Genomic DNA, 13,687 nt, shown 5'->3' on the forward strand with positions numbered 1-13,687 from the left:
GGCTTCGAACTTCCGGGATAAACTGGTTAGCTGCTATCAAAATTACACCTCGTGGACGCATTGTCGCTGGAGAAGAACCGCCCTTGCAAGAAGAAGACGCTATCAATGAAGTTGAGGTACCAAAACAACTAACTGATGAAATCCTTTTGATCGATCCGCAAAACTTTCAATGTGAAGATATTCTCGAAGATGCTACAGATGAAGCACGTGAAGACGAGTTCGAGAGAAGCGACGATGATGATTGTAATGATAGTGATGAGAATGAAAACGATTTAGAGTGATGTAATATATGTAACAAATGTTGTATTTAATATTGTTTTTTTACCATCTTAATGTATGTGTAACAAATGTTGTTTTATATAATATGTATTTCTTTAGTTTTTAAAAATTTATTTGGAGTTTTTGGGTTTTAGAGTTTAAGTTGAATAAAGAGCAAGAAGTAGTAGAGAAGAAGATATGATGTTAGGTGATACGTGACTTTGGGGTTTAGGGATTTCATTCTCGGTGTTTAGGGTTAAGCGTTGTAAAATCGTTGTAAAAATAACACGGACATGGTAACTTGGTCGTAAATGGTTAAATCGATTCTACTTAATCTGATGCTCGTTTACTTTTTAAACTCAAAAAAGCAATTGATAGTGAATGAAATAAAACTAACGTCGCCATTTATAAGATTACTTTCGTTAGTACATTTAATTTCTCTAACAAATTATTTTAAATAACTATTTTTATTGTACTTTATAGATGTGAAATTTCTGAAGTAAGCATCTGACTTGAAGGTAAAATAACGACAAGAGCACACTTTTTCTCGCAGAATAAGAGAAATAATCAAAAAAAAAAAAAAGAGTTCCGTATAGAAGAAAAAGAACAAAATTATAGTATATTTCAAACATTATACGTCAGCTAAAATCCGGTCGGCTCATCCTTGGTAATACATGAACCGAAACCGGTTCAAGCCCTTGAGGTTTTTCCACGGTCCAAATCTTCGCCGGCTCCGTCATAACATCCACCATTACAATTCTTCCGTCAACGGTAATAATAGAAAGCTTTCCGGCTACCGCCGTTATTTGCTGAGCTCCTTTAAGCAACTCTTCACCACCTTCCACCACCGCTACTTCTCTCCACTCTCTGTTATCGGCATCGTATATCCTCACTGTTCCTTTCTTCTCATCAACTGAATAAAGCGTCTCCTCCTCCATCGCCGCCACCGGACCTCTCCATCCCGCCACCATTTCCTCCGGCATCGCTTCCCAATCGTCATTAACGACGTCGTATATAGCTCCTTCTTTAACTGCGTCGCCTTTTACATTCACCATTAAGAGCTTCCTTCTCCATCCAACTGCGTCAATGGCTTCACGGCTAAACCGTAAGTCTCTCATCTCCCTCAGTTTCTCCCAGTTACTGCGATTATGATCCGTGAGATCGAGTTTCTCGATCGATTTCGCGACGGTTGACGAGAATTGCGAACTCATACCACTAGCGATGTAGATAACTCCGCCGCAAGCTCCGGTTGCGCACCACCGTCTCGGCGTTCCTATCGGCGGCCCGGAGGTCCATGCAGAAGAGATCGGATCGAAAATTAGAGGGTGAGAGATCGCCGGAGAGAGTTCTTGGTTACTCCCGGCGATGATAACAAGTTTTCCGGAGGCGGAAACGCACTGAATCGGTAAATTAAAGGAAATATACGACGGATGACGGTAGATAATCCGGTTAAGAGGTAGTTCTGGCGGAGGAGGAGGGAGCGGATCCCATTTGGAAGAAACCGGGTCGAAACACATTAACCGGATAGCTGAGTTAACCCGACGGAAACCCGGAGCCGGATCCGAGCTCGAGGCGACGAAAAGCGCGTAGAGAGACGAGAACGGTGGGAACTCGGGAGAGTATACGAGGCGGCGCCACCGTGTACAAACGGCGGCGAGTAGCGACGGACGGAATACGAGGGAAAGGCAGATCTCCGATATGTGGTCGGGAAGTCCGTCGATTAAGACGATTTGCTTTCCGTCGTCGGTTCTTCTTCGCTTCACCGGCGTTGATCGTGCGGCAGCGGTAGCCATTGATGCAGACCGTTTCAGTATCGCTTCTCTCTCTGTGTGTTCATATTTAATTTTCTTCATTTATTTATTTGGGATATAATGAGACAAGAGAGGCGTGAACTGTAATGAAAGAGAGGGAAAAGTTGTGTGCAGACTGCAGAGAGCCATATATCAAAATCGAAAAGGCCAAAGTTGGAAAAGTGTTAACGTTGTCACAATAATAAATATATAAAGCTAACTGGAAAAATATTACTAGTACTTACATTTTTAGCATCATATATGATTAGAAACAAGTGGGTATTTTATAATAAAGTTTAACCTAGTTTGACAATAACTAAACAATATGTTATTCTATTATTATTAAAATAAGATATTCTTTGCTCTAGAAACAATCATATTTTATTTACATGCATGTCCAGTTCTACTAATAACAGAATTAGATTTTAACAATGAAAAAAATAAAATGAAAAACTAAGAGAAAAAATTGAGACTTTTGATAGTTTCTAATGAGAAAACCAAAAACATCACTCGCGGCAAGAGACTCCGATGTCTTTCGAAGTATATTTTAATATTTACAAGAGGCAAATTACTTACAACATGAGATGTGTTTCATTAATATTATGAGAAGTCTATTCGATCTATTTACTAAATGTTTCCATTCCGTTTCATTACAAACAAATTTTGTATTCTTGCACTTACGCAAGGACATAACATCTTAAGACGGCTCAGGATGATATAGTCAGGCGTGAATCTTCATAAGGCAGGTAGAATTGCCGGCTGTAGAATTGTCTTGAAATATTTCTCATAGTTTGTAATAGCATAACTAACCATCGACAAAAAAAAAAAAATCTTAATCGGTTTCTTGTGTGAGTGGTGTATTTTCGACCTTGTATATAAATGTCTCTACTCAGTTGAAAAATTCTTTATGTGTATATATCTAACTTCGTAACTCGTATATATTGCTATTCAATGTCATATTTTTTCTTTGCAACATTTCTGATTTTCTTTGTGGTTCTTTAGAAAAAGAGAAATAACATATTTATAGAAAATTTCCGTATTTGACAAGGAGAAATGTAACAATAATTTTACAATGAAATGGATTTTACAAGGACATAACAAATAACTTATAAATATATGTCTTTTTCTAAACAACTAATCAGACACACAACAAATATGTTTTCACCTACCATCTACTTTTACTCGTAATTTCGCCATTAGTTGGATGGCAAAGTTGAGGTTGTAATATACTCATAATTTAACAACTACATTACGATGAAAGTTACCATTCATCGTTAAAAAATCGTAACATTACGTTGGGGTTAAAAGCGTAGAGAATATAAACTCTTGAAGAGGTAACTTTCTTATTGATTAACTCTCTTAAAAAGTTTGCTTTTACATCACTTGTGTATTTATAGGAAAGCATTCTAGGTTAAATGAGCTAGGCCACATCATCGTTGAGGATAGCAAATCTATTAGTCGTTGGTATGGTGTGAGCTGTAACTAGGACTGCTTTCCCTTTTATGGACTTCATTGTTGCTTTATGTTGCTGACTGTCTTTGTATTGTTGTCCAATGCAGGCAGTCACACAGTTTGTGTGAGCTAGAGAACTGTGGGCTTCGTTGAGCCTTCATTGTTGGTGTTAGGACTCTTAAGGAGCCAAATCAAGTTGGGCTTGGGCTGACTTCTATTAGCCTCCCTCAAACTTGGCGTTCCGGGAAGGCGCACACCAAATTTGCTTTGTAATGAGCGAAAAGACTCTTGAGGAAGACTCTTTGTAAAGATGTCGGCGATCTGGAATTTGTTGGAGATGTGACGAACTTCGAGCGTACCCAGAGCTACCCTTTCATGAACGTAGTGGTGATCACGCAGAAAGTGCTTAGTCTTCGAGTGAAAGGAAGGATTCACAATGAGCATGACCACCGAGAGGTTATCGCATAGACGAACCGAAATTGAAGGTAGGGAAATCCCAAGATCCTTCATAATCAAACACAACCAGGTAATTTTCGAAGTTGTTTCTGAGATAGATCTGTATTCTGCTTCCGTAGTAGGTTGTTTCTTCGATGACCAAGAGATTAGGTTAGACCCCAAAAATATATTGAATCCTCCGGTAGATCGACTAGTGTTAGAACAGCCACTCCAGTCACTATCACTGTAGACAGTGAGCTTAAAGTCGGTGTTCTTGTTGATGGATAGTTCCATTGTGACGGTTCCCTTAACATACCGTAGGATCTGCTTTAGGTAAGTGTAGTTAGTGACCGTAGGAGCATGCATCTTCTGACATACAAAATTCACAGCGAATTGTATGTCAGTTTTGGTAAGAGTCAGATATTGGAGCTTACCGGCAAGGCTTCGGAAGTAGGTAGGGTTTGAGAATAATTCCTCTTTATGTTGCTTGTCTTTGTCTCTGTTGAGTTTCATAGGCAGAGGGGTAAGCATTGGAGAACAATCTGACATAGAAGCAAGAGCCAGTAAATCCTCTGCGTATTTCTGTTGTGATAGGAACAAACCATCTTCATGAAACTAAGCTTGAATTCCTAGGAAGTATTTGAGTTGTCCAAGGTCCTTCATTCTGAAATTTTTGTTTAGTTCCAGTGGAAGTTCTTGTAGGAGCTCAGAAATGTTTCATGTGATCAACATGTCATCTACATAAAGGAGTAGAATAATGATTTTTTTTATCCTTTATGCAGACAAAAATTGAAGGATCATAGAAGCTGCACATGAAGCCAAATTTAAGTAGGAAGGTGCTGAGCTTGTCAAACCACGCTTATGTTGCAGTTCAAACAGACGTGAGTTTGATGGTCTGTTGAAATGCTTCTCAAGAGCGAATCATATCTCACAAGAGGTAGAGAAGTCAAGGACGATGCTGTGAAGCCGGTCGGACATAGAACCAAGGAGCCAGGATTGGACAACTTGGTCTGTCTGAAACAGAACTGGTAGTCGGGGTTTGGAACAGGTGTGACAGAGCCGTCTATTTTTGGGGCCATAATGGTCGTATCAGGCTGCGGAATGGAGCCAGTAATGAAGCCACAAAGACGATGTCCACTAAAAAAAGACTGGAACTGTCCTTTCCAAAAGACGAAGTTTTGGTTTGTAAGTTCGACGGTGATAGAGTTCACCACGTTTAGAGATGGTGGGGTGTAAGGCTTTAGATCCATGGCTCAATGATACCATAAAAGCATAGAGAATATAAACTTGAAGAGGTAACTTTCTTATTGATTAACTCTGTTAGAAGGTTTTCTATTACATCACTTGTGTATTTATAGGAGGTTAAATGAGCTAGGCCACATCATCGTTGAGGATAGCAAATCTATTAGCCATTGGTGTGGTGTCAGCCGTAGCTAGGACTGCTTTCCCTTTTGCGGATTTTGTTGTTGGCTTCTGTTGCTGTTTGTCTTTGTCGTGTTGTCCAACGCAGGCAGTCACACGGTTTGTGTGAGCTAGAGAAGTGATGGGATTCATTGAGCCTTCATTGTTGGTGTTAGGACTCTTGGACCGCCAAATCAAGTTGGGCTTGGGTTAACTTCGATTAAGGGTTAAGACAAAAGTTTAGGTTGTGATATACTCGTAATTTAACAACTGCATGTTTTAATTATGACTCTCACCAAACTATAGTTTAATGGATTACACGAGGTTTCCGTTTTGGAAAGGTTAAGCAAATCTATTTGTAATGTAACTTGAAGACCTATAAAGCATGATGGCATGAATTTTTTATTCCACAATAAATTCTATAATATCATTTTATTTTGTAAAAAGGTTTTCATTAAAATTAAAACAAAGTACAATATGTGATTTGTTAGATCACATAGTTTGAGAAAGTTTGATACATAAAGCAGACAGAAAGAGCTAATACGTAAGAAAACTTAGTACTACTCTTAAGATTAACCAACCTAAAAAGGATATTAGTGTGCTTGATAGGAACCTCGAACTCTACGGCCTTGTTTTCCTCTTCCACGAACTGTCATCCATCCCATATCTTGGTACTTTTGTGCGGTTTGATCAACCGACCCCCTCTTGTCATACTACCGAATTCATCCATTTGTTCACTAATATAAAAATCCATGTTACTTACTTCTTGGATTGACTTGGTTGAAAGATGGGGCATTTTTAAAGGATCATTTTCTGAGTGTTGAACCATCATTCATGATAATTTATTATGGCATAACTTGTAAAGAAGTGTGAGCAGATGATGTACCTGCTAGTGTAGAAAATAGAGTAAATTTTGTATCCGGAAGAGATTTACCGAAAGTAGCAGAGCTATCCTTTTGAGGAATAGCTACCTGAAGAGACATGGGTTTTGTAGTTGCTGGTGAAGTATAAATGTCCGACAAGGACTCTCCCGGCTTCCCGAATTGAAAGGGAACATGTTGAGGTGTGAGGAAAACTTTTTTAAGACCAAGCTCTTGTCCTAGAATCTGATCTATCGCTAGATCAGACAGCTCACTTGTAATGTTTTTTCCTTTATACTCTCTGGCACCTTAGGAGTGACACAATTGTGTTGTACATCAGAATCAGCATTATCCGAGAAAGTGTCTATAGCAACCACCGGGATGACCATGTCCTTGTATTCAGATCTTTTTCCATTTGTGGGTGGAATCTTATCTTCCTTTAGTAGACACTTCTTTGCTTTGTGACCTAGACTCCCACATTTTTCACAAGTTGATGGAATCCAAGAATAGATCACATCAAATAAAATTTGTTACCTAGCTTGTCATCCAATGCAATCTGTTTGGGGAAGCTCTTGTCGAGCTCTATTTCCACCAAGATCTCAGCCTCTCCAATGTTTAAGGGATCCAGCCTTGGCTTATGCGTAAGCATGGGCTCACCTAGCCTGAAGCAATGTGGGAGATTCCAAGTCTAGAGTAGCAGCTGGTTGGGATATTTTTTAGGGTCACCCAAACTGGTACAGTCGAGATTTCAGGTACTTTTAAGGAGCCTTCTAGATTCCAAGGAGCCACAAAAATTAATCAGTCGTCAACATGCCAGATGCAACGCTGAATAATCTACTGTCTTGTCTCTTTGTGTTGAACATAGAACAGGTAAGAGGATTCTCCTAGTTTCCGACTAACAATTTTCCAGCTTCTACCGTAGAGCCGGTTTACAACAGCATGTGTAAGACCAACCGATGGAGCAGAACAGCGATGAAATTGCCCAATCACATATTCTCCTACGTTCTCAGAGCCAAGCTGAAGTATCTTAGTTGGAATGATGATCTGCCATCAAGTCTGAAAGTTGGTGTGGAAGCACGATACAAGTTCCTCGTAGTCGGGTTCATCCTTGCAGCCTATAGAATACGGAGTGAGCCATCTTCCTTTAATTTTGGAGGCGGCACTTTTTTAACAGGGAGATTTAGTGAAGAAGGTACTTTCAGCAAAGAGTTTTTCGTAAGGTTGGTACTTTCCCCCATTGAAGACCAAAAGTTCTCAATCTGACTCTGCACCAACTGTGGATCATAGCTACAAGGCGGTGATGGCTAATATGGTGTGAAAGGAAAAGATAACTTTAGAACAAGTGGCTTTGACCACGTTCCTATAGAAGGTACTGATGGTGTTTGTTCTTCTTCCATGGTCTCCTCGGATTGGAGAGGAACATATGGTTGTGTTTGAGGAGCCTCATGAGGCTGACTCGCTGTTGGAACATGGTCGGAGTTTGCAGGAGCAATGTCAAAGTGGCCGTCGTCACTGTGAAGAGGAGGTGGAGCTGAGATAGACGAGGGAGTAACAGGGTCGTGGCTGTTATTACAGTGTGACGGCGGTGGAATTATGGTTGACGAAGGAGCAGTTGTTATTGATGTGGTAGACGACGGAGCAACCGAGGCGTGGCTGTGCTAAAGACTGTTTTCAAGTGAACAAAAAGAATAATATATCTTATGTATCCCAAATATGGAGCGGCATTGTATGATGGCACTTCGTCTATTTAGCATGTAAAATGTATGATACGAATATTCAGTCTTATCGTTTTTTTTGAGCAATGATTCAGTCTTATATACTGGATAATGGGAGGGGAGTTGACTTGTTAACAATGCCTTTGTTCATCGATGGTTGGTCAAGGATAACATTTTGTTGGCTTATAAGACTTTACATTCCCTAAAATCCAGTAACACGTGTAAGGAAGACTACATGGCGAAAATAAATTACATGAACGATGTTTCTGACCGAGTGAAGTGAAATTCTCTAGAAACACATATACTCTCGGTTTCTTGTGTGTATACAACGATCCATATCAAAATTACGTATATACATTTATTTTTTGGGGTAAGTATTTATTTTTATTTTTATTTATAATAAGGTACAAATTTTCCCTTTAAGAGAAACTTCTTTGTTCTTTACTTCTTTTGGAGGAAAAATAGTGACACTGACACCCAACTAGTGTCGTTTGCTCCATTTGGTGTGTGATTCAGATTCAGCCATCTTTACCCAATCTTCTCAATGATGAATTATCTGTTTGGGAATTTAATGTGCATCATGTATAATCTTTCTCAAAAATTATTTATATAAAGTTAATTTGATATGCGATGCATGCTAAAGTAATTATATGTTTTGTTTGTGTCAATTTAACTACTTCTCTAATTTATGTAATAAAAATATCTTAGGATAACACTTAACAATTTTTTATTAGAAAATAGCAAACAAATATCAAAATGACCAAAATAAATTTTATTTTAAAGCAAATGACAATTATACCCTATATACCCTACTCTATATGCATACAAAATTAAATATATTTTTTTTTAAATATAATTTTTTATTCTAAAAAATATATATTCAAATTCCTTTTTATATAAAAAGATTCGGATATATATGTTGAAATATTATTCAATTATACCCTATATACCCTACCCTAAATTTGTTTGAAAACTATTTTTCTTGAAAAAAGTTTAGGAAGACTGTAACATCCCGGTTTGTGATATATATGTTGTAAGGCCTAAAAAGTTGATTTAGCTACCTACGCACCAAAGTGCATTTACTTTTTATATCACACATCCGTTTAGAACTCCAGGGTTAAGCGTGTTTGAGTTAGTTTAGTGAAAGGATATGTGACATATCGGGAAGTGATTCGCGATACCGTGTGAGTGAAGCCAAAAGCACGGGGAAATTTTATGTGGTGATTGCATGATCAGTAAATATGACTTCTGAGCCTTCGAAAAATTAACGCACCGTCCGTCGGATGGGATGGGACCCACATGCCGAGTGAACGGGTGTGGGTGACCCATTACCGTGGTCGGTCGGGTGTTAGTGGTATTAGAGCTGAACCCAAATGAGTGTGGAGTCAGTGAAGGCTCACACTAACATGGATAACGATCTTGGGGCGCAACAGAAACGTTGCGTTCTTTGAGAGGAGTGAATTGTAATATCCCGGTTTGTGGTATATGATGGAAGGATTAAGAGAATTGATTTGGCTACCTATGTCACCAAAGTACATTTACCTTTTCCGTCATACATCCGTTTAGAACTCCATGGTTAAACTTGCTTGAGCTGTATTAGTGGAAGGATGGTGACATATCGGGAAATGATTCGTAATATTGTGTGAATGAGGCCAAAAACACAGGGAAAGGTCATGTGGTGATTGCATGGTCAATAAGCAAGATTTATAAGCCTTCGAAAAATTAATACACCACCCGTTGAACTGGATGGAGTCACAGGCCTAGTGAACGGGCGTGGGTGACCAATTAGCCGAGGGTGATCGGGGCGTTACAAAGACATTCCTGAATATGTAATAAAATCTTCTTGAATTTGAATTTAAGAATACCTTTCTGCCTGAATGTGTAGATATCCACCTGAATTTATGAAGACTTTCATGACTGAATGTGTATGATATCTACCTGAGGTTTAGGAAGAATAGCTTCGTAGATAAGTATAATATTTTTTCTAAAATTTAGGAAGATATTGTACATGTGTATAATATTTACATAAAATTTAGAATTTTTTTCATAAATGTATATTTAAAAATACATTCTTAAATGTGTATTTAGGAAAATCTTCATAAATACATATATATATATATATATATATATTTATATTTATGAGTACCTTACATAATTTGAGTTATAATTATAGTTAATAAAATATTATTGAATATATTCTTATATTTTTTAGAAGACCTTCTTGAAATTAATATCAAAATTTTTATGATGATATAATGTATATTTAAAATATCTTTGTAGTTTTGAGAAATGTTACATATTTAGTAATATTTTCCTAACTATGCATATAAATCAAATTCAGGAAAATGACGTACACAATTAGGAAACATTTCTTAAATATACATCCAAGTTATACTCAAGAAGTCTATTACATATTTGTGAAGATATTTCTGAATTTGAATTTTTTTTTACAAATTCAAAAAGATGTCATATACGTTCAAGAAGATCTTTCTAATTTTTTATAAGAAAATTATTTTTCAAAATAAATTTGGAAATAACATTTTAAAATGTGGTTTTATTATTTTGAATTTAATATATTGTTTGTCAGCTATTTGATATATATATATATATATATTTATTTATTTTTATCTATTTAATAGACTATTAATAAAAATTGTAAATGCGGTTAGAATTGTCATTTAAGGCTTTGGTGAAATCTATTTTTACTTTTGGGTGCTTTGTGGAAACAGAAACTAAAAATAGGTTACTTAGGAGATTTGCCCTTTATGTAATGCATAAATTAATTTTAAAATTTTAAGATAAAAATTTCTTTTAAAACTAAATTAATAGATTTTTGTCTAACTTAATAACCATAATTTAGTTTCTAATGAAAATCAAACTTCAAATCAACGAGTTTACTCCTCCTTATCATAAATCAACTCCTATTACTAAAACTTTATAACTTAAATTGTCTTTGTGTTTGCGTTCATAGTTCATAAGAAGATTAAATATTTTATAAATGAATAAAATGTTATGTTTTCAATAGTATAAAAATGATATATAATTTCACTTCTGTAACCGTAAATAACTAAAATCTTAGAGCATGTTTATCTAGGGTCCTTGGTGAGGTTCTTAGTGCGTGGAACCCCCACAAAATCTTTAAGGATCGGTTACAAAAAATACTAATTAAAAACTGATTTTAATGAGTTTCTTACACTGTTCGCGGGTCCAACTGACTTGTGGCGGTCCGCGATTAGTTTGCTTTTTAATTTTTTATTTTTTTAAGTAGAAAAACCTAAGAAACCTAGGGATAAACATGCTCTTAAATACGAATACTTAAGTTGGAGAAAATAAATGATGATTTCATTTTATTTGAATTGACCAGTATGAGGTAGGTATATCGTAGGCCTGGGCATAATATCCGAAACCCGAACCCGAACCCGAACCCGACCCGAAAAATGGATATCGGTTCGGTTTGATATTTTGGGAAATACCCGATCGGTTTTGATTTGGTGATATTTCGGTTATCGGGGTCGGTTCGGTTTAATCCGAAATCAAACAGTTAACCCGAAATAACCAGACTTATGTATACATATAGTAATATATATGTATATACTCTCCTTTAAACCAAAACACGCGTAACATTAATTGTTTATGTTTCCAAGTTTTGCTTTTCTCACGCTAGGCGATTCCTCGTCTTCTTAATCTTGAGAAAACTCTAATTCCATATAAATCAAAGAGAGTTGATCGAAGGGACTCATGTTTCAAAACCGAAATTGGGAATTCTCTATATCTCCACCATCTGCGATTTCTCGAAATCGCTCTCAGGTATGTCTCCATTTGTTCTGTTTTGCGATTTAAGGGTTATGTAGGGTTTCGTGTAGTTGATGATGGTTTACGGTTCTATTTAACCAGTTTGTGTCTGTGATGATTGTTTAGTGTTCCAATTACTTCAATTTGACTTGTCTGAGATGGATAATTGTCTGATAATGGTTCCATTTAAGCTGTCACAGATGGATTCTTCATCAACTCCAAACCGAGTTTCGTTTGACAACAACAAAGACGTAGAGGACGAAGAAGAACAAGAATTGGCTACTCCAGATAGTAGAGGCAAACGTAAAGAATATCCTACAGCCAATGGAGCCAATAAAGCTCCCAGGATTCTTCCTCCAAGGTCCAAAATCTGGAACCATTACACAAGGACGAAGGATAAGCGTGACAAATGTATCTGTCATTACTGCAAGAAGAATTTTTGTTGTAAAACAAAATCGGGAACTAAAAACTTGCTGAAGCATATCAGCATATGCAAACAGTTCTACTCGTATTCAGATGGCCAAAGTTCAACTCAGCAAGTCATAGATGAAGAAGGGAATGTGATGTCTGCAAAAGTCAGTGAAGAAACTTTCAAAGAAGCAACGAATGAGATGATGGTGATAGGGGAGTTACCATTATGTTGGGTAGAAAGTGTGGCTTGGAAACACTTCTGTAACAAGCTATCTACTTGTTTAATTCTTTAGTTTATTGGACTAGTTTTGACTTCTTTTATATAATTTTTTTTTTATCTGTGCAGATGAAATTAGACAAACCTGTGTCAAGGAGGACCTCAACAAGAGAGATTGTAAAGATGTACTTGCAGAGGAAGGCTGCTATGAAAAAGTGGTTTGAAGCAAACAAGCAAAGAGTATCTCTGACTACTGATATTTGGGAGGCTAAAATAACCCGTAAGCATTTTGAATCTTAAATTAAATGAGTATGTACTGATATTTGGGTGCTTATAGCTAACGTGTTGGCATGCTTATTATTGTTCACAGGGGCAAGTTACATGGTGGTGACTGCGCATTACATTGATGAGTGTTGGCGACTGAAGAAGCTTATCATAGGGTTCAAACATGTCAGTGATCACAAAGGTCAGACAATCTCTCGGGGTCTTTTAGATGTCTTGGCTGATTGGGGAATTGAGAAAATATTTTGTGTAACTGTTGACAATGCAACTGCTAATTCATCCGCCTTGAGAAGATTTCATGGTCAGTTCTCTTTAGTGTCTGATGATGCACTAGTTTTAGATGGAGAATGGTTGCATATGAGATGTAGTGCACACATCATCAACTTGATTGTGAAGGACGGATTGACTGATGCTAATGAGAGTGTGGATGCAGTCCGTAATGCTGTAGTCTATGTTAGAGGTTCATGAAATAGGTTGATATCCTTTGAGCAGAAAGTAGAATCTGGTAGAATGACTAGGGGAAGCTTTTGCTATATGACATCAAGAGCCTCTTCGTTTCTAAGGTATTGCACTAAACACCTTTTGGTTTATAATGATTTGCTTCTGTTTCAGTTTTTTTAGCTTAACATTTACGTTTTTCTTTTGGCAGGAGTAGAACGTTCCACATCATGATTGTCAAGTACTCCTAAGCTCAAGATTGTTCCAATGTCTCTCATTTACGTGTGTGTGTTTCAGTTTATGTTTGTTGTTTCTTTTAAGTCTTCTGCTTCAAAACTTTTAAATGTTGCTATTTTCAGTGTTGATGCGTTTTAGGATGTTGCTATTTTCTGTTTTAAAAACCTTTGCATTCAGTTTCACACATTCAGTTATGTGTTTCTTTTTATTTATTGTTTTTTTTGTCTTTTACTTCGGTATAACCCGAACCGATCCAAAAAAATCCGAACCCAAATAATATATGGTTACTTTATGGGTTTTCAAATGTGATACAAAACCGACCCGAAACCGAGGTGTTATATCCGATCCCGACCCGTAGTTAGAAAATTACTAGAATGGGACCTATGAGGTGATATATAA

The 13,687-nt window shown here is 37.0% G+C and overlaps 2 protein-coding genes across 3 annotated transcripts; one reads left to right on the forward strand and one right to left on the reverse strand.

The window, feature by feature from the left end:
- Window positions 1-749: 749 nt before the first annotated feature.
- On the reverse strand, window positions 750-2,212 carry LOC106344071 (F-box/kelch-repeat protein SKIP25-like). Its single transcript, XM_013783450.1, has one exon. It carries the CDS (start codon window positions 2,109-2,111, stop codon window positions 897-899), a length of 1,215 nt encoding a protein of 404 aa, XP_013638904.1. The 5' UTR covers window positions 2,112-2,212; the 3' UTR covers window positions 750-896.
- A 9,091-nt stretch (window positions 2,213-11,303) lies between these two features.
- On the forward strand, window positions 11,304-13,072 carry LOC106293508. Of its 2 annotated transcripts, none has more exons than XM_013729187.1 (4): window positions 11,304-11,718; window positions 11,895-12,375; window positions 12,461-12,611; window positions 12,702-13,072. In XM_013729187.1, the coding sequence occupies exons 1-3, from the start codon at window positions 11,650-11,652 to the stop codon at window positions 12,553-12,555; spliced, it is 645 nt and encodes a 214-aa protein (XP_013584641.1). In that variant the 5' UTR covers window positions 11,304-11,649; the 3' UTR covers window positions 12,556-12,611; window positions 12,702-13,072. The 2 variants fall into 2 exon arrangements, with proteins under 2 accessions (XP_013584641.1, XP_013584642.1); XM_013729188.1 differs by having other exon boundaries at window positions 11,904-12,375.
- The last annotated feature ends 615 nt before the right edge of the window (window positions 13,073-13,687 follow it).

This window comes from Brassica oleracea, chromosome C5, assembly GCF_000695525.1.
Source record: "Brassica oleracea var. oleracea cultivar TO1000 chromosome C5, BOL, whole genome shotgun sequence".
In the NCBI taxonomy this organism is placed as follows: domain Eukaryota; kingdom Viridiplantae; phylum Streptophyta; class Magnoliopsida; order Brassicales; family Brassicaceae; genus Brassica; species Brassica oleracea.